We start from the raw sequence: 19,893 nt of genomic DNA on the forward strand, positions 1-19,893 counted from the left end.
CATCGATGAGAAAATCCTCTTCCAATGATGTTGTTTTCTGTAAATGTTTAAATTGAGTTTGTATTAGATATGAACAGCTAGACGTTATCCACTAATATCCATCACTGCTGACCTGGTTCTAATTTTCGGATGATGAACATAGCTGCCGAGGAAACGATGGGTCTAGTTCATTATTCCCGCTACTATTTATTCTTCCTGTGATATGGATTTTGTACTGAATCTCATTCTGAGTTGTGCTCTCCTTCCTGTTCCCCCGATCATTCATTTATTACTGTTACTGTTTCTACAGTGGATATGAGTCGGTACCGATCTGACAGTTCTGATGATACACGTGGACGTCCTACCGCTCGTAGTTCAAGCGACGGATTGTCTGCTTTTTACAGGTGATACGTTTATAGTTTTTTAGTTTTCAGTTTTTTTTTAGTTTGCATGGAACGTTCTTCAGCCTTAGCCAGCCATAAATAATTGCAACTTTTAATATAAATAAATGAATAAATATTAGTATAGAACAATTTACTGCTTCAACAACTATTTTACTAACTATTTTAATATAAAACTGCAATTTAAGTTTGCAGTATTAACTGCATTATTGCAGTTTATACTCAACTAAAGCTTATTCACATTGTCCCTCTGTCAATATTTACATTCCTGAGGATATTCTCTGAAAACTTGAATGACACACATTTAATCTGTTCGAGATTCATAGCGAGGAAGACACTTTTCTGTTAATTTCACAAAAAGCACGCCGAATCACATCATCGAACTTGCTTTAGTAAGCTTTGTCCAGCGTTTTTCATCCGAGAACGAAGATGGTAACTTGTCAAAAGAAATTCATTGTGAAATTGATTGTGCGAGAAGTTATATAATGATAGAAGCACTAAGTGGAATATATGAGACTTTTTTTTTCAATTATTCGCTAATCACTAAGATGTCGGATGATCCTAGACCGCAAATTCATAACCAAATATCGTTGTAAATAAATGTAGTTGAAATGCCCTGAAGATGCGTAATTTGCGATCAATCAAAAGAGCAAACACGCACGGTTGATCTACCTAAGCTATGCATCATTCAAAGAAATTGGTCCTTTTCAAAAGGTTCATATTGATGTTCGAATGGTATCAGAGTGTTGTTGTGATGCATATTAATACTAAAGATGTGCTAGTTTTGCCAAATAAAAGTAATGGATAAATATATTTGGCAATAGTCCCTGACATTAAGGAGCTATGTCGCTTTCTCCTCAGCATATCCATGGTAGATCAAAACCATCTCGGACTTCGCCTTGCTCTATGCGCTTGTCATATTTTATGTCGCATAAAAGGAAATGTTCAAATATCGCGTCATAAATCGATAACCAAAACCAGGTTTAGAATTTTTTAAATAAAATATTTCCTATTCGTTGTATTCTAAGAAAGATCCTCTAAGCGACATGAGATGTTGATCCCTCCAGAAGTAGAGATCAGTCTCTTCTTTCGATCACAACCGTTCAATTTTCATGCCAATTACGAGAAAAGGGAAATCCTTGAGTGGATATCGATCAGAGTGTATAACGGATAAAATTCTATGCTAAAAAGATTGAAGAAAAACTGGTGTCTAGGACTTAACTGGGGTCAGTATATCTTTCCAAATATTAGGATTCATATTTCTCTTTTTTTCTATTATCAAATAACGTGTTCCAGGGAACGGTTTGGTAGTCACTCACCTGAAGAGTACATGAATCTACGGATCTCTGGTTTTGACGACAAATTGGAGAGAGACGAAATCAAGGAAATACTCACTGCAGAGTTCAGAAAATTCGCTCCATTTGAGGTACTTTTCTCTTGATTTGATTATTATCTAGTGTGTTTCACATCAGCAGTACGTTACAGCAGTTAATGGATATTTTTCCCTGTTAATCTAGCTGAACGTACGGTTGCCTTCTTTATGTTCTTGTTTTGCATATTGGCATAATGTTTGTCACGTTTCAATTATGTAATGGCTATATCTCGGGTCCTCCACTGCAATTTTTCCAATGATGAAATCGCATAAATCGAATCGTCCGAAATAGAAGCCAATTTTATGAGCGATAACTCGATGTTTTGGAAACAAATCGTAGGTTTTTACAGTGTCTTGAGCAACTTTATGCAGCCAACTTCGAGTAACTGAAGAAATCCATATTCTCGAAGTGCCTGAGCAAAACGAGTAGGCTTCCATGATTGTAGTTACCGGCAGGCTAGTAAAAAAAGCTGTCGCAGTAGCACGACGCATGCCCTCATTTTCCAAATCTAGGAAGTCATTTTGTTTCAATCGTTTCCGCATAAAACTTGCGGACTGATGGCTCTGAGTGCTCCTGATGCTCCCTAATTTCCTGGATTCGCCACCTTTGTAAATGCTGGCTTTAATCCGTTTTCATAGTTTTTCCTCACTATACAGTAGAGAATGGGGAAGCGCCAATGTCGGAAGACAAGTGTGGTGTCCCGCGACAAGAGATTCCTGCGCGGAGGCTATCTCGTCATTTTGCGATCCGCGCCTCGTCCTCGATCATCATTTCCTCACAGTCCTCACAACTTTTTACAGATCAAAGTCGTGCGAAACCCAGGCGACGATGAAAGATTAGCATATGTGAACTTTGAGAGGAGAGATTGTGCGAGAAAAGTGAGGTAGGATGTAGCATATTGTTTTCCAGTTGTCCTTTTCAACATGAATTACGCTCATTTTGGAAACTTAGTGTCATTTCTTTTAGGTACAGCATTATGGATCGGCTAAAGAAAGCACTGGGCAGGCGAGTGCTCTGCGATCCAGCTGGTATCCTCCGCGATCAGGAGGGGAAGTATATCCCTGATAGATTTAATCGTGCACTTCAGGTATGTGAACCATTTTAAAGATAAACCTATCCCACCTTATTTGTGGATGTGTTTCTTTGAAGAACTATCTCTGTACGAGCCACAAAATTGCCTAGTAAGAATCTGCAACTGTTTTATTATCATAAGATTCCTGCATTTTATTTGCTAAAGCTGCGTAAAAACTGCTTAAGGTAACGTATGCTTCATGTCGAGGTATCGCACTAGTGCTTGTTAATGTACACTAGGAGACATACTCGGTTTCGTTCGTATGGGTAAGCACTTAACAAGGAAATGATATTAACAGCATTTGCTGTACCGTAGACGCATGATCCATTTTAGACACATACTAAGTGATCGCCTCCAAACTGAGCTTTGGAATGCATATCGCGTTCATTGAAAGAGAAATATCGTAAGAAATCCAAACACTTCCTTCATCCATTTCTTGCAATTCCTTTTTGCGACAATATTTCCATTGGCATCTGAAGCAGGCAATTGTAATGTTTGTGTTGTAAGCCTCTCTCAGATGCTTGCATGGCGAAGTCCAGCATTTCTTTTTAGATCCAGCATTTGTTAAAAGGTTTGATCAGGGGGAAATCAAAAGCAGAAAGAATACCAGACTAAGAATAAAAGTTTAAATTGTTTACATCACGTGGGCCAGAATTACGTTTGGGTTGCTTCCTCGACTGAGGATTGTCTCTTATGGATGTGATTCTGAAATAATTTAAATGTTGCATCGAACACAAACACATCGAATGTTGGTTCGAACATCAAAAATGTTGGTTTCTGTGTCCTTTAAGTGTGAAAATTCTTTCTAGTTGAAGCTTGAGGCTAAACGAAAATTGCCGTAATTTTCTTTTCGACATGACGTCTCGGATATATGTTCATGTGATGGGTCAAAAAATATTTCGCATCTACTGCAAAATAATTGCATACCCATCTTTCTCACAAAATGGATATATTTAGTTTTTAAACCTTTTGTTCTCATCTTTTTATCCATATTTTCGCCTGGTACTGAGGGCAGTAATCGCACAGCAAAATACCATCCAGTCACCGTCGTTCACTGCCTCATACATTTTCGCCCCAACAGCATATAACATATTTCAAAATTCCTGTCAAGTTTAGCAAGAGCGAAATGGACGACGTTCACCAGATCGAAGAACTCGGCCAAAAGAACCACCACAATGGAGGCTCAAAGAGGACGATGCAGATGCCACCAGAACCCTTTTCGTTGGGAACATGCCTTCCGACATTAGGGAGTATGAGATCCGCAAAGTACATTTTTGGGTGTCCTGCTTGTGTTCGATGTTTCTTGCTTCAAATTTCAAGTCTTGTTCAGGTTTTCGAAAGGTACGGGAAAATTGAGGACATCGACATAAAAACTCCTGCAAATACTGACGCTGCATATGCATTCGTCATGTTCCAGGTAATTTTCATTGGTTTCGATATACGACCATATCATGAAGACAGTCTTTTTGGAAAAGCTATTGTAGACTTTTTCACATGAACTGATATCATATTCTATAACATCTTGCATCATGAGCTCGTAGGTAATCAGTGTACATGCAGACCCTGGAGCAAGCAATGGACGCCAAACATGGTGAGCATGATCGCGCTATACGACCTGGCACAGTTCGTTGCAAGATTGGCTACGGGAAGAGTCAAGTTTGTTTTTCCTTACTTCATTATTTGTTTTTACGATAACCATAGTCATGTTCTTTAACACCGTAGGGAACTGATCTCAACAGATCTAAATACTGCCTTAAGCGCTTTTGTTGTCCGTAGGTTTCTTTTGTCTCTTTTATCGTCTGTAATGGATGATTTCATCAGCAAGAAGTAGTCCTTGCTGATTTTACCCAGTGAGAGGACTTCGAAAAGGACGCAAGGACGAGGGGTATTCTGTAAATATGAATTGAAATTTAAGTTACAAAGGGTACTGGTGTATTCACTGTGAGTGTTAAGTTCGAGAAAACATCTTCGTAGAAGAGTGTAGCGGATGAGTGCAGTTCCCAAAATTTGATGTATTATCCTGATTACCAAGCAACTCATCACCATCATTATTCTATCCATACTTCAATACAAAGAATTGGTTAAAAAATCTTTCCAGTTAATCGTTTCTCGTCTTAGGTTTTCATTTTAGAAGGGTTTATTCCCCGGCGGATTATACGCCCCGAGATGCACATAGATTCTTCTTCTTTCAGGAGAAAGCAGCGAAATTTTGATCTGGATACAGAAAAAAACACTGTCCATGTACTAAAATTCACAAATGCTTAACTCGACCTATAGTTCCTTATCACACGATTTAGCAAATGGATATGTTGTGCTGTATACTGTTATTTTTTTTTTTCTTTGAAACCTACAAAGTCAGCTCGTTTTTTTTTTTTTGAGGGAAAGGTTACAAGTTGGAGCACTTGAAACTCTCAAACAGCAAAACGTCAGCAACAATAGTTCATTTTGGTGCCAATTTACTTCGTTTGCGTCTTACAGAGCACTTTTCCGGTTGCGAAAAAAGAATGAAATTCTCTTTGCAGCTCCTGTTAAAGTGGTTCTTTAATCGATAACATCTTTTGTTTAAAGAGTGATTCATTCTTAAGGGTACATCTCTATAAACGAAGGTGCATCCAATCATTTTTTTAGTACTATGGTTTGCCTTCCTGTCAACGATGTTTTATAAGGCAGTATATGTTAGTACTTTTTCAGGTTTCTCGTCGTTTGTGGATTGGTGGCCTCGGCTCGTGGACAAGCGCAGATGCCCTCGCTAAAGAATTCGATCGTTACGGTCCAATTGAAAACCTTGAGTATGAGGTGCGTCAGTATTAGCTCAGAATTCAGCTGGTTGTTATAACAGAAATGTGTCTTTAGTGATAAAATATTGCCAGTGTTGATTTTGAAGGATTTAATGCATATATTTTCTCCATCAAATTTTGTCATGTAATCACATCACTTCCGACTAACGTTATTATTATTATTATTATTATTATTATTTCATTATTACTATTCTGGCTTCCAAGCAGATCGTTTTACTAGATTAAATAAGCAGGTGAAGGTATTCTTAAAAGGTTAGCAGACTTTTCTGGGGCTTTTCTCAAATTTGTCCCATCATTTTGTAATTTGGTAGTGCTTCCTTCCTATCCACATTCACTAGATGATTGATTATCTGTCAGACATGTGTTTTTGGTCCCGTTGCTGATGTATGACATTTTAGGATGGAGCTGAATTCGCATATATACGATTCACCGACACGAATGCTGCCACAGATGCGTGCCGAGCCATGAAAAATTTTCCGTTGGGCGGAAGAGATCGTTGCATAATGGTTGACTTTGCCAAGTAAAGATTATTTCAACTTACTATTTTGTTTCCTCTTCACCTTCTTGTGTGTGAAGTTTCTTCAAATGTATTCGAACTTTACTGAACAAACAATTACTTTATTTCTTCAGAGACGATACTGGCAAGGATAATAATGGTAGTGGTGTATTTGGAAGAAAAAGACGAGCAACAAAATCTCCACCTGGAGGACCACGAACTCCTCCAGGATCTCCTAAACCCGTAGTCAAAACTTTTGAAGAGTTAGATGAGGAATATGCTACCACATGGCAGGGACATGTAGGTTATGTTTTGTAAGAGTAATCTGTTTATTTCACTTCAGAAGACCGTGAAATAATTTCTTGTATTTTAAAGTTTTCTCTCCCCACCTTCCAAATCGTTTTTAGGTTTTATTGAAGAAGACTGAGTACAGCATTAGGTTGTACAGGATAGCAGGGACAGAGAGGCTTATTCAGAAGTTGCTCCGCGATGAAGACGGTAACGCGGTTATACTGCACGTAACGCAAAGGTTTCTTACTTTCTATATATCAATTTTCTTCGCCGAATTAGGAACAAGAACTACCGAGAATCTTCGTTTAGATTAGCTCTGACTGGTCAGGAAGGGCTTCTAGAAAGGCTAACAAATTCATCCAGCAAACAACTTAGTTTAATGATAGCCGTTGGCAAACAAATGGATGATATAAGGCCTTTAGTGAGATACCTTACGGAAAAGGACGCTGCGGGCAAGTTTTTTTTCCCTCTTTCGTTTATAATGTTCTCGTCATTTCATTTCCGTACTCAACGAAGAACATTTCTAGGCGTAGTTACTGTTGCTGGCGGACTTCTGTACATTTTCCCCCATAGCGAGATGTCGATTAAGCTGATGACTCATTTTGCGCCAACAGTGCGCCTTATGTCCGATGGCTGCCCATTCCTACTTTTTGTGTTAGGACTGAAAACTTCATCAGCGGCTCCATCACCAGAACGTTAAGATGTATCTGGTGTTTTTTTTCCTATATTACTGTTTTACTAAACGTACTAAACGCCTATTTAAAACTTTCCAGGTTAATGCAACTATCGGTCTTGTGGATGGTGTTCATGCACTGCTCTCTAGTTTCGATCACCCGTTGTGGAAAGAATCATGTGCTCTACTAGCGTTGTGACCAAAAACCGATCATATTTATTTGGTCTGTTGACGCTGCTTATTTCCGGAGCTGCTGTCTATATTCAGGATCTTATTTTACCGTACTCTTGTCTACTGGATACTGATAAGTTATTTGTGTTATCGCGAATGTGAATGCCGTGCTCGTCGCCGTTCTATTTTAGCTATACGGTGGATTATTCCATAGCACTCTTTATTCGAACTAAATTGGCCGCTGTGGCCTTTCACTAGCTAAGTACTTTTCAACTACTAGATATTCCACACCGCATTCTTGCTACTGTTTATTGTTATTCTGCTATTTTCTGTACTTTTATTCTTGCTTTAGATCTATCCTAAGAATTTGTTCTACAAAATTTTACGGAATGAACATTTCCTTGCGTCGCCATAACTTTTTCTGTACGGTAGGACCACCTTTCCGGTCAAATATGTACTTTGCAAAAATTACGCTGGGAATGTACTGCATCACTGTTGGTTTTTCTGTACGGCATTGTGTGGAGCGTCTGGTATCCGTTCAGCAGTTGATCTGGATACAGTTTTCCCCTACAGTGCACACAGTACCAATTGATACTTAACCATATCTCCGAGGATGGCACCCAGTTGTCGTAGTTGTGGGTTCGACGGAGCAAGAACACATGTCATGCATGCACCTTTTTGAACACTCAATTGTTAATTTAAAGTTAGAGTTATATACAGTGTTACTCTTGATTGGATATTGTATTTTTCTTTTATTTCGAGAATTCCTGAAACTCGGTCTCATTCGAAGGAGATGGGTGATTCCGATAAAGAAACTTAAGTTGTAGTGTGACGCGCGGTTATGTACGGTGTTGTGCGATATTTATCTGTCACACGCGCTTAAAAACATCTTTTAACCTTCGAAGAGTCAGAAGCCTTAGAATTGAGTGAGTATAGCGCAGAGATCACATAGTAGAGTCCAAAACGAAATGAAGCACCGTCCAGTTGCGTAAGCGGTTGCGCTCGAATCCCTACGGTAGAGTGTAGCGCTTGGGATCGAGTGAGGATCCCTGCTATCGTCGTTCATTACTGCAGTTCGTGATTGTTCCACCTCCATTCGGACCACTATTTCCACCGCGCCGCTTCGAGCTCAACCGCTTACGCAACTGCGCCGCGCTTCATGTCGTTTTGACTCGACTATGAATTTTTCAGAAACAAAGAAATGGCGCGGACATCACTTTTGACTTTTGAGTAGGACTGTCCACCTCGGTCTTCGCCGCTGCGTTCTCATTTGAAACAAACTTGAAGAATGACTTGTGCTACCTCACCTGCGTTTCGCACTTTTGATTCCTAGCATGTATGTTGATGTGGTCTGGTCAAAACGTCGTGAGGATCGGTGCAATTGCGTAACCTTTGCTTGAATCGGCGCGGTGGGACTAGCAGTTACAATCGAGGATGCGCCACAGTTGGCACCACTCGGTCCATTGCGAATTGCAGCGATGAGTGGTGCTAACACAGGTCTCACTTCGAGTAACCGAGGTCCTGGGATACCCTCATCATTTTTTTCTATTCCAATACTGTTGCCAGTCCTTCTAATCTACAGTGCATCAACATAGTTACACAGCTACGGTACGGTTTAACCTTTTAAAATGTTTTCGAATTCTCCCTACGTTATTTCGTGCGCATCCAGAACTCCTTCACTTCGCAAGATTTTGAAGAACGTGGTCACATCTGAGTTTGTGATCCGCTGTTTTCTTCTCCATGTCAAACGTCTATATAACAGACTCATACAAGAATGATTGAAGTTTTTTTTTTCGTTAAGAATGTTCAAAGAATTTTGTAACTTCTGTAGAATGTCTTAGTTTCGTATATTTCCGGCAATAAGGATCTTTTCATTCTGATAAGGAACGCAAACTTCTCGTATAGCACTTCGTGCAGAGGCTTTGCGTTGTTCCAGACGTGACCAGCTTTAGGTTATTAGTTTTGTATTAGCGAAAGAGCAAAGCCAAGTCGTTGTACTGTCAGAATACTGGCATTTTTGCAACAACAAAAAAACTGGAACTTTCTCAACTTTTCAGTGTTCCTTGTGAGTTCTTCAGAGCTAACAATTGTCATTTCTGTCAGCATCATGTTCAACTTCATCTTAGCGAATAAAATTCTTGAACAGTTTAATTGAAACTAATAATAGTAAATGGATATAGCTTGAAATGTAAATTTGCAGCAGAGGCGGTGAGTGTTCTGAAGCAGTTTTTGCATTACTGCAAGGCTGTAACCTCAAATAAGAGGTACATTTCATATGTTGTAGATCTTTTAAAGGTGAGGACTAGATAGAATGAACAGATGCTTTCATTATGTTAGTTGTCTTGTACTGAATGCTTCACCAATATCATTTTGTTGCCTCTTACTGATGAAGGAAGCTATTCCCCTGTTAGAGGCATCACACCACGAATCTGAGGCAGTACGGATTTCAGGTGGAGTATTCGTATACGGGATGGTAGATTAAGGAGAGGGGTGTGATTCCGTCTATTTCTTCCTAATTACCGTAAAAACGGCCCGGAAGATGTGGCGTGTGCAGAAGGCTGGCGCACTCCTATCGAACTCTTTGTAGAAAATAGTGGCCGAAACGCTCGTAGTAGTATCTTCCGGGCCGTTTTCTACTACAATTAGAAATGAACGGAATCACCCTTCTCTCTATAATCTAATGATCCCGTATACGAATACTCCACCTGAAATCCGTACCACCTGAGATTCATGGGGTGATGCCTTTAAAAAATTAGTGATGCTTTGTCATTTAGATCCTGTGAGATTAGAAATATTCGTATAACATTTAATATTTAAATAAGTTCTGCTTCCGTTCTTAAAAGGCATTTTTTTCGATCTCTATCTTGCACGTTTTATTTCTAGGATATTAGGATGCAACGCCCACAGTGTTCTTCAGAAGCTTGCAATTCCAATGCCGTTGTAAAAAGCGCACTGGATGAAAGCCCACTTTGTGCTCCATGTTTCATAGAACGATTCGAACAGGTAGTAGTTTACTGTTCCTTCTTCAGTTATCGAGTGTTTACGATACATACATCCTGCAACAGAGATTTAACCTGCTGAAAGTATCCATGATTTCATTTTAGAAAGTTCACGAGACAATCACTTCCACAAATTTGTTTCGACGTGGTGAGCGTGTTGCGATTGGAGCATCTGGAGGGAAAGACTCTACTGTATTAGCATATGTGATGAAAGTGAGTATGTAAGCTATCCAAAGTTACTCTTTTTGTTCAACATCACCTTCTCTAGACTCTAAACGAGAGGTATGATTACGGCTTAGACTTGGTACTGCTATCGATTGACGAAGGGATCACAGGATACCGAGATGATTCTCTTCAGGTGAGCGCTTTGCATCTCTTCTCGATCCTATTTACAGGAAGATCAATTTAGCGAAAAGTGATGATGTGCATGCATTTCTACTAGAGGGAAGAGCAGCAGTAGAGCTTCTTGGTTTTGAGATTTGTATGAAATATGGTGGATAAGTTAAGGCTTATCTGTCGCAAATTTTTCCTTTTTAATGACACGGTTGAAGAACGACTGTTAACGTTGCAACCAAGCACGTCATCCCAAAAGGAAGACAAAACATCCAAACATCATTTCGCGCGACGCGCGGAAAAGTGTTGTAAGAAACTTATTAGTGTTACATTATTACACACTACATCATTATCACATCGATGAATCGTACGAACCAAGCATTTACCAGGGATGTAGCGCGTCACGCCGGGACACCACGTCGGACGTTGATTCCATCTTTATGAAAATTATTTTAGCGTGGCTCAGATATCGTGTTTTCATAGGCAGTCGAGCGGAATCGAATCGAGTACTGTATGCCCCTCACAGTAGTCACCTATAAGGATCTATATGGCTGGACAATGGATGAAATCGTGGCCAAAATAGGGAAAAAGAATAACTGTACATATTGTGGAGTGTTTCGACGTCAAGCCTTAGACAGGTGATCAATTGCAAGATAACATATGCTTAGCTGTATAGTCAGGTCAGGTAAAAAAAGAAGTATAATAGGGTTAAAACGACATAAAACACGTTGGAGTTGCGTAAGCGGCTGCGGTCGAAGCATCGCAGTAGAGGCAGTGGTTAGAATCCAGGTGGGACCATCGTGAACTGCAGCGATGTGTGATGCTAGCAGGTGTTCCACGACCCTATCCACTATGTTCCATCGCGTTGCTTCGACCGCAGGTGCCTGAGCTTCGTTTCGTTTTGACCCTACAATAAAAAAGGGTGGACTCGCGGGATCTACAACGATAGAATAACAAAAAAATCAAGCGCAATAATTACATGGCCGTACTATAAAGTAGTATCAAGGTATCTAGTTCTGAGTTTTTAGCTTCCACCAACATTAGGAGAACTTTTCAAATTCTTGCCACAGTTCATGACTACAAACAAATGACTTTATTCTTGGAACAGCATTATCATGCCACGTAGGCACATTTATCGTCAGCGAACCTCAGAGGGACGCACAGACGGCGACGGAAAAGCTGAAAGCTTTAGCTGGGTAAATGAAAAGAAACCAGCCTTGGAGCCTTTTCTATCTAAATTGTCACGATTCTCAATCTTATAAGCAAACAGTTGAATCCCGTAAATATTCTACACTTCGAGTATTAACTAGGAAATGTGGAGTGGTTCGATATCAACATCCTTCGTGATGAGCACAAAACAAAATTCTTTATAATCTAAACCGTAAATCTTCTAGCAGAATCGTGCAGGCATAGTCGTCTTCAAAAAAAAAAAAAAAAACATGACATGTTTTTCTTCAGTGAAAGTGGCTGTAAAACGCTGACTTTGGCTCTCCGTAAGTAAAAGAGGTTCGATGGTCTTCCTTTAGCGCAAAACATGGGCATCGATTCTTTTGATAGTCTGACAAAATTCCTGCGATATCCTGGATCTCGTTCAGCATATAAATATGATATGATGTAGCAGATATAAATATGATCCATTATTACATAACCGTAATGAGTCGAGAAGTGGAATTTTAGGGGCGCCTTCAAAATCGGTGCGTCAAAGTTGGTTACTGGTCACAACGCAGATGATATGGCAGAGACGGTTCTTATGAATGTTCTTAGAGGCGACATTGCGCGACTTCAACGCTGCACCAATATTATAACAGGAGAGGAAGGTGACCTTCCACGTGCAAAGCCATTAAAGGTTGTTTTATTTGTAAATTTGGGACAGTTTTGGCTGATTTTACTTTATAGTATTTTCTTCTATGCTTCTGGGACAAAGAATTCTCATTGCCTAAAAACTTTCTTTCAGTACTGCTTCGAGAAAGACATAGTAATGTACGCACGACTAAATAAACTGGACTATTTCTATACGGAATGCATCTATGCACCAGACTCCTATCGTGCATATGCTAGGCAAGAAATATAGAATTTTGATTAACCGTGCAGAATAACAAATCATTATTGCAGATCATTTGTGAAAGACCTTGAACGTATGAGTCCTGAGTGCATCCTGGGCCTGATCAAGTCAGGGGAATCTATAATGGTTAAAGGCGATGTGGCTATGCCAACGTTAACTAATTGCACAAGGTCCCACTATTACCGTCACTTGATAAGATTTTAAAATAGAGGCTAACGTTGGAAGTGATTTAGATGTGGATACATATCAAGCCAAAAACTCTGCAAAGCATGCTTGCTCCTGGAAGGTCTAAATACTGGGAGGACAGATATGGGCATAAAACGCGTGAGTTGTTCTTTGATTCAATCCTGTATACCTTGTATTGCCCTCCATTGGTAGTCATCAAAGATTTCCTGCTCATGTCATTTAGAAACCGAAAAAAGTGGCTGTCTCGGCTGAAAATGTCGATGAAAAATCTTGCGGTGGCGCATGCAGCTGTGAAAAAAGTGCAGATCTCGAATTTTGAACTGGATTGTTTTTGTCGGTTATAATTGTTTGCTATTTTGTTGGGGAAAGATATAAAGATATAATATAAAAAGTTATAATCATGTGATTTCCGAATTTGTAAGTTTGCACTTCGTCTTTTTACGAACTTCGACCGCGTAATAATCTCCGTGATCCCCTTCACCTCTTCCTTATCTCAAATATTCGTGCAAAGTAACTGTACAATTTCATTATCTGTTTAATTCAATGTAAAACATTTGCTTCCAACAATGCACGTTTACTTCCACTTGGTGGATGTCGAATCAAATTCTCAGACCTCGAGGTTAACTTCATTGACAATTCTGTAGTGTTAACCATCCAAGAAAAATCTGCACGTGTTCTTCTAGACTGGGAGAATTGGGAAAATTCCGATGTTGTGCTTATGCATGCAATGATTAAGCCACTGCAACCTGTTGCAGTCAACTGGAACTCGGACTGCGATGAGTTAGTGTTTGGAATGGAAAGAATATTGTTGTTAAACAACCACTACGCTTATACGACAAGTATGAGCGGAGTTGACAAACTCTGAATTCTAGTTTGCCTCTACGCTCCAGAACTCAAAGCTAGGAGTAGAACTGTCCTAAAGCAACTTCTTCAGAGTTGCAACTGCGAGGTTCAGCCGTTACAACGTTATAAGAGTAAAGTTATAACAAACAGAACTGTCAATATACTACTATTTTCACACAGTTTGCAGCATTTGTCGAAAGTGTTCAATCGCTCTTCCCGAAAAGCTTATAGTCGGGTCAAAACGGCTTGAGGGTCGTTGTGCAAGTGGCCGCGTTTGAAGTGGGAAATGGATCCAGCATTCACAACCAAAATGGGATCTTCGGTAGCTCTACTTATGACTGCAGTCCAACTTGTGTCAACGATGATCTCTCTCTTGCGTCTCTTGCAAGCAATGGCTCGATCGCGCCACTTCGAGCGAGCCACCTACGCAGCTGCATCGAGCTTCAATTTGTTTTGACCCGACTATATTGGCACAGCGAAACTGGACCGCAAGCTCGGTGGGTGCGTATTAGAATTTGAGCATCAGTACCCGTACATTAGACGTGACGTGTTGAGTGTAGAGTGTTTGACTGACTACACACATTAAATCTCGACCGCATACGTAAAACATACATCCCTTACACTGCGTAACAGACGACACTAAAATAAATCTTTAGTTTTTTTTTTCTGACAGAACTTGAGAAGGAAGTAGACTAAAACGTCTTGTGAAAGCTGCCTAGTAGTAGAATTCAAAGGGAAAAGAGCAGCATTTGTGACAAAACTGATCCTCCTTTGTCTCATAAGGATTAAGTCAAAGGAGAAAAAGCAAACGTTTGATCACTGAAAGACTGCATATGGCCTTCACTTCTGACACCGTAAGCAGTACCAGCATTTCTACATCAAAAATGGGTTGAAATCGAACATGACGTAAGAACGCTGGTACTAGTTTTGAGCGTACACGCTTTGCTTATGACGATGAACGGAAGAAAACGCCTTCTAATTCTCCACCTAGTATCTTAGAAATCAAAGGATAATCATGAAAACGCTAAGAAAAAATAAACATCTGTGATATCAAGTGCTATATTTTTAGAAGGAGGACAGATGAAATAAAGTGCAGCTCTTAACAGTATTAAAAGGAGGATAGCGTTAGTTGTGATGATTAGATACCAACCCCTAAAACAATACAATTCGAAAATGCTTCTGGTGTACATGATAGTTAAAGAACTCCAGTCAAGAAGTAATTAAAGTAACTTTTTTTTCAAATTTGCTATCCAGACAGCATAAATTATATCTAAGAAAATCCATGGATACAAAAAAAAGAACTAGTTTCTGTACACCAGAATTTTTCTAAAATATAGTTGATCAAAACGACCTTAAGCCCGGCATCACTGCACAAACGGCTGCGATCGTAGTGACCCACTCAATTCCATGGTTTGATCTCAGCAGACGATGAATTCGCCTCGGTCGCAGCCGTTACTCCACCGCGCCAGTTCGAGTGTACCCGCAACTGCATCAGGCTCCTAGTCGTTTTGATCTGATTATATCTCAAACGTAATTAGCAAACTGAACGTCTGCAACTCAATTCACCTTTAAATACGTAAGTCGTGAAAAATTGAGGCACCATATTATACAGTTTTCGCGAAGCAATCCTCGAGAAAACAAGGAAACTGTCCGCAATAATGCGGTACATTCGCTTAGGCAAAATAAAAGAATTTGAGGTATTGGGGAAATACAATACTCAAATGCATGAATGACCTCAAGGGTTCAGAAAATATACGTAGGTGGACCTCGCGGTGCTTAACCGGTACAAAACTCTGATTTTGAGGAATTATCCACAAAATGAGGTGATTAAGCGTGCACAACTTCACTTTGCCAATTCTACACATTGGAAAACTAGAAATAGCATAATCTAGAGCACGACATTGCGTTTGTCCCTTTGTTTACTGCGCACTTGGTTCCTGTGCTTTGATGCCGCATCATGTGCGGCCATCTAAATTAACACAGAGTAGTTAAGAAACAAAGAAACATTTTAAATCGGATTCTAGCGACCAACTTTTGCGAACTTATTGACTTTCTCGAACTTGTCCACCTCTTGGACTGGTCCCATTTCAAAAAGGTCCCGAACTAGTTCATTGCTTTGCAACTGCCTCACTATGCCACCGTGAAGAAGCTGAAGTACAAACTTACATATAGCTTACAAGTTTAGAGCCGTTCAACAAACCTCGCAAAGGATATCATAAAGCAGCTTAGATGCACATGAATCTAGGACTAATGCTTCTTTATTAAACTTTATAGTTAGCGAAGGTGTATCTTTATCCACTATACTTGAGTATACCTGCCTGAAAAGGAAGAATTTTGGTATTCAAGAGATATGTGAGTCAAAAATTCTAAATGAGTAGGAAATTTGAATAAGACTACCTGAAAGTAAATCTTTGAGCTCGCTTGTCCTTTTTGGTCTTCCCCTTTGAGCTGTCGGTACATAGAGAATCGAGAAGCTTAAAAAAAATACTTGATCTTCCAAAATGACGACGAAAACCAGAATTGACCTTACCTCTACTATCTGTTGATGGTTAGGGAGCCTGAAACCAGGTCTAATATGCGATCCAAGTTCGTAGAGAAAGGCGAGTGCCTCGCCAGTGGCGACTCGAATGTCGAGTTGATCAGCTTCCAAGAACGATGCTAGTTTAGAGAATTCGCCAAAAGCAGAATTCACCGTTGCTCCGTCCGCATCCTTAAAGTGTTTCCAAAAAAAAATGAATAAGTGAATTAGCACCGATTTATCGCTCTAGGCTTGAAACTAGGCTCCTTTTTTGATCTATAGGAAATTCTGCAATAACAGAACAACAGAACGAATAGAACGAGCAGAATCATAGCCCAGTTAGGGTCGAGACGGGATCTTCACTAACACCACTCTTCACTGTACTCCGAGTGCAGTTAGCGAAGGTCCCACTCCAACCCCATTCGCTAACTCCGCGCCGTTTCGAGCGCAACTGCACCGAGCTTCAGATCGTTTTGACCCAACTATGTTTTAAAGACGTACTACCAAAAAAAGCTGTAATCATGATGTTAGCTGTTTTGGTCCTAGAAATCGTTATCGTTACCTGTAACAACAACGACCAGCTCTGTAGAGTTGTAGCATATAGTCTGGAGCTGTGCCCAGTCAACTTCACAGTAGCCCATATAGATCTTAGAGCCTAAAAAATGAAGCATAGCTAAAAAAAAATAGGGGAAGGTGGAAATACTTTGAAAGAGCACCTTTATACTTGAAGCAACGGTCTCATCAACGACTGAAGCAACGTGGGTGGTAACAGCAATAGAAAGCGCACAAAGTGAACGTAAATGTTCAGATCTAGAATTATCAGTCACAATTGTACGCAGAGTGGAAAGCGGCTCTTCAATATCGGCGCCCATTTCTTCACCTGAACAGAAGTTAATCGTCATCTGGAAGTAGAACATAAGATTAACAAACCTATTTGAAGAGAAGCAAGAGCGAGAAGAACTGCTGCGATGGCAACTTCCTCGTCAGTTCTTCTCAAATTTTTGTTAACGAGTTCAACTATTGTTAGCTTCCACCTGGACACGAACTCCGGAATATACTGTGAGCATAACGCCACCTGAAGATGCCTCAACGCAGCCATTCGTATAGAAATGCTGTAAAATTCACTTAGGATACTGTTCCTAGGCAATAAAATTCAGTTAATTGATACTTCTTGTGACCAGCGTTCTCTATATGTTCACCAAGGCTGTCCAGAAAACTAGGAGAATCAACATCAGTTCCATCGTCACCTTAAATATGACAGGTATGGTTATATAACTTTGATGATTTAGTGTTAGGATGATAAAAATGAATAAGCTTTAATAATTTACAAAATAATCCTCATTACGATAATTTTCTGAAGCGTTTTTGCTTGTCTATGTGCTAGTCTTGGGTCTGCTCACTTCACGGCTTGCTTGTCTTAAGACCAAGTAAATACCTTCCCCAGAGACGCATTGGAAGTAGCCTCAGATGGCACGCAACTTCTCGCGAGTATTGGTCTACTAGTCGACAGCATTCAGTGATTTTGCCCAACACGTTTTAAAGGTTCAACGTAGTCAATAGAATCAATAAATTAATCGGCCAGTTGCTTTCAATGCACTTTCTTCAATTTCGGTTCGAAATGTGGTGCCTACTAGGGTTCAGCATACCCTCATTACAAAGCCTCTAACTGGTGATCTGTGAAGAGTGTTTGTATATGAGTTTGTTCATCTGCTCATTTCGTAGCCAGCTCTTCTTTTGAACTAAAATGCTGAAATTCTCCAGTAATAAGTGAGGAAACGTCAAAAATTTCTCGTTTTTATGTTTTCGAACGGTAAACACTAAATAAATAAATGATGCAGTGCACTACATTCGAAAAAAAAAACAAGTTTTCTTTTGTTAAAGAAGTCAGATTTTACTGAATGTCAAAAAATGACTTTTTCAACGATAAATATTGTGATTCAGTGAAATTGAACTGTCTAGTTGTACTGTATACGTAATATATGTTAGAAAATTATAGCAATTCTGGAATCGTTACTATTATTAGTACAATCGGCGGGCTAACTACAAATAAACTAACCTTGTACACTTCTCATATCGTCATCCACTGTAAAGTGTGTAGAAACCGAATCATCACTATCGCTGTCCTCCGCTGCAAACACAACGTTACAGTCTATAACCGTTAACCTTTGTTTTGGTTTGTATCGTGAGTGCTGTTCTCAAATTTCGTTAGAATTCTGAATTCCTGGAAAACCTCTTTTCTTAACTTTTGCAGAATTAGGAGTTCATGCGCAAGTGTCAATAAATGTCGGTGTGTCAGAATATACAAACAAAAAAGAGTACAAATTTCTACTTTCATCGAAATCTTGAAGTTCTGAATATGGGAAGTAAAGAGAAAAGAGTTCTGAGGAGCTTTCCGTGCTCAGTAGAGAGAGCTCAGTGCCTTCACTGAAGATGCGTTGCGTCAACGCGTTACATCGCATTTTCTCCCGACTCTATTACCGACTTTGGCGTCTAAATGGCATAATTCGCAGGCAATACTGAAGCAGTTCTCTGGTTTCTTGTTCTGGTAGATGAAGAGATATTGAAAGACATAAAATCAACCAATCATAAAGTCAGGCTGTGTAGATCCAGAAGAGAGATGGGAAGGAATTCGAAGTAAAGGATTCCTCAGGAATCTCACCATCAATAGAGCAGAATCTATTGAACTTGAAGGTGAACTTCGTGCTCCTCTTGAGGTTTTTCGACGCGGGGAAGCCACTGGTGGTGTGGATGGATGAACCATGTATGAGATACTGGATCAGCTCTTGTCCTTCCTCTATGGGCAAAGTGCAACGACTCACAACGCATTTTCCATTGCGTTTCGCTTTGAAGGCATCGTGCAGTCTCGTTGTCCAAGGGAGTGCGCATAGAACGAGGTTGGTCTTTAAACAATATTTCTTCTGACCCGTATTATTTGAAAGCTGTACAGATGTTGCAGATGAACGCCGTTGTCGTACCCTGGTCTTGTAAAAACTAGTAAGCGATGGTTCGCAAACGATTTTAGTTAGCTGTAGTCAAGATCAGTACACTGATAGGAAAGATAAAGCTTCGAGATAAAGCTTTGAGAACTTTCTACAATGTTCTAGCATGGAATTATTCGAAGTGCTTCTGAATTTCAGATAAATAGAAGGAATTTTATCCAGGACTTTTTCCTCAACCCAATGACTTAAGGATAAAGATCTTAAAGTTCTAAAAGGCGTTACAAAATTAAACATTCATATCTTGACAAACGTTCAAGCACTTTTCGATGCTGTCCAAGCGGTCTGAGAACGGAACGAAGCGCACTTCTTGATTTCCGAATCGCGAAAACAGAATACAGCAAGATTTCGGATTTCGATATCGAATTTATAGTTTGTATAAAATGGAAGAATTTACTAGATCTTAAAACTGTACCAACCTCTTCCTTTGTGTCTAGCTCCCGAATATGTGTCTTTGTCCTTATTCTTGTTACGTCCTTTCCCCATGATCTATAGCATAAAGAAATCAAAAATCGTCGGAGTAATTCATATTAAATCTCCAGAAGAAAATTAATGAAAAAAAAGATAAACGAAAAAGTGACAGCAAACAAAAGAAAGAAAGAAAGCAAGAGATGAATAAAAACGTCCGAACAAATTGATCCCAGCTCTTCTTTGGGAAGCTCCCGTCAACTCGTTTTCATAGTTCTCTCAGATGCGAAGGGA

At 39.7% G+C, this 19,893-nt stretch overlaps 3 protein-coding genes across 5 annotated transcripts; 2 read left to right on the top strand and 1 right to left on the bottom strand.

Annotated features, from left to right (window-relative positions):
- Nucleotides 1–294: 294 nt before the first annotated feature.
- Nucleotides 295–7,274, top strand: RB195_000365 (uncharacterized protein; the record flags this gene model as incomplete). 2 transcript variants are annotated; one of them, XM_064196655.1, is made up of 15 exons in its annotated part: nucleotides 295–383; nucleotides 1,677–1,806; nucleotides 2,554–2,636; nucleotides 2,720–2,840; nucleotides 3,942–4,091; nucleotides 4,156–4,242; nucleotides 4,386–4,481; nucleotides 5,517–5,621; nucleotides 6,022–6,143; nucleotides 6,254–6,419; nucleotides 6,527–6,648; nucleotides 6,720–6,862; nucleotides 6,938–7,023; nucleotides 7,088–7,113; nucleotides 7,184–7,274. In XM_064196655.1, 15 exons carry the CDS (start codon nucleotides 295–297, stop codon nucleotides 7,272–7,274), a joined length of 1,617 nt encoding a protein of 538 aa, XP_064052535.1. The 2 variants fall into 2 exon arrangements, with proteins under 2 accessions (XP_064052535.1, XP_064052536.1); XM_064196654.1 differs by lacking the exon at nucleotides 7,184–7,274 and having other exon boundaries at nucleotides 6,938–7,110.
- A 369-nt stretch (nucleotides 7,275–7,643) lies between these two features.
- RB195_000366 (uncharacterized protein) lies at nucleotides 7,644–13,153 on the top strand (the record flags this gene model as incomplete). Of its 2 annotated transcripts, XM_064196657.1 has the most annotated exons (11): nucleotides 8,733–8,772; nucleotides 8,837–8,862; nucleotides 10,138–10,257; nucleotides 10,359–10,466; nucleotides 10,522–10,611; nucleotides 11,070–11,224; nucleotides 12,264–12,432; nucleotides 12,541–12,644; nucleotides 12,699–12,818; nucleotides 12,882–12,972; nucleotides 13,058–13,153. In XM_064196657.1, 11 exons carry the CDS (start codon nucleotides 8,733–8,735, stop codon nucleotides 13,151–13,153), a joined length of 1,119 nt encoding a protein of 372 aa, XP_064052538.1. The 2 variants fall into 2 exon arrangements, with proteins under 2 accessions (XP_064052537.1, XP_064052538.1); XM_064196656.1 differs by lacking the exons at nucleotides 8,733–8,772; nucleotides 8,837–8,862 and adding an exon at nucleotides 7,644–7,682.
- A 2,412-nt stretch (nucleotides 13,154–15,565) lies between these two features.
- Nucleotides 15,566–19,677, bottom strand: RB195_000367 (uncharacterized protein; the record flags this gene model as incomplete). Its single annotated transcript, XM_013441700.2, has 11 exons — nucleotides 15,566–15,646; nucleotides 15,710–15,826; nucleotides 15,878–15,995; nucleotides 16,075–16,151; nucleotides 16,208–16,387; nucleotides 16,758–16,850; nucleotides 16,912–17,075; nucleotides 17,126–17,307; nucleotides 17,364–17,442; nucleotides 18,252–18,323; nucleotides 19,611–19,677. 11 exons carry the CDS (start codon nucleotides 19,675–19,677, stop codon nucleotides 15,566–15,568), a joined length of 1,230 nt encoding a protein of 409 aa, XP_013297154.2.
- Between the last annotated feature and the right edge of the window lie 216 nt (nucleotides 19,678–19,893).

This window comes from Necator americanus, chromosome IV (assembly GCF_031761385.1).
Source record: "Necator americanus strain Aroian chromosome IV, whole genome shotgun sequence".
Classification (NCBI taxonomy): domain Eukaryota; kingdom Metazoa; phylum Nematoda; class Chromadorea; order Rhabditida; family Ancylostomatidae; genus Necator; species Necator americanus.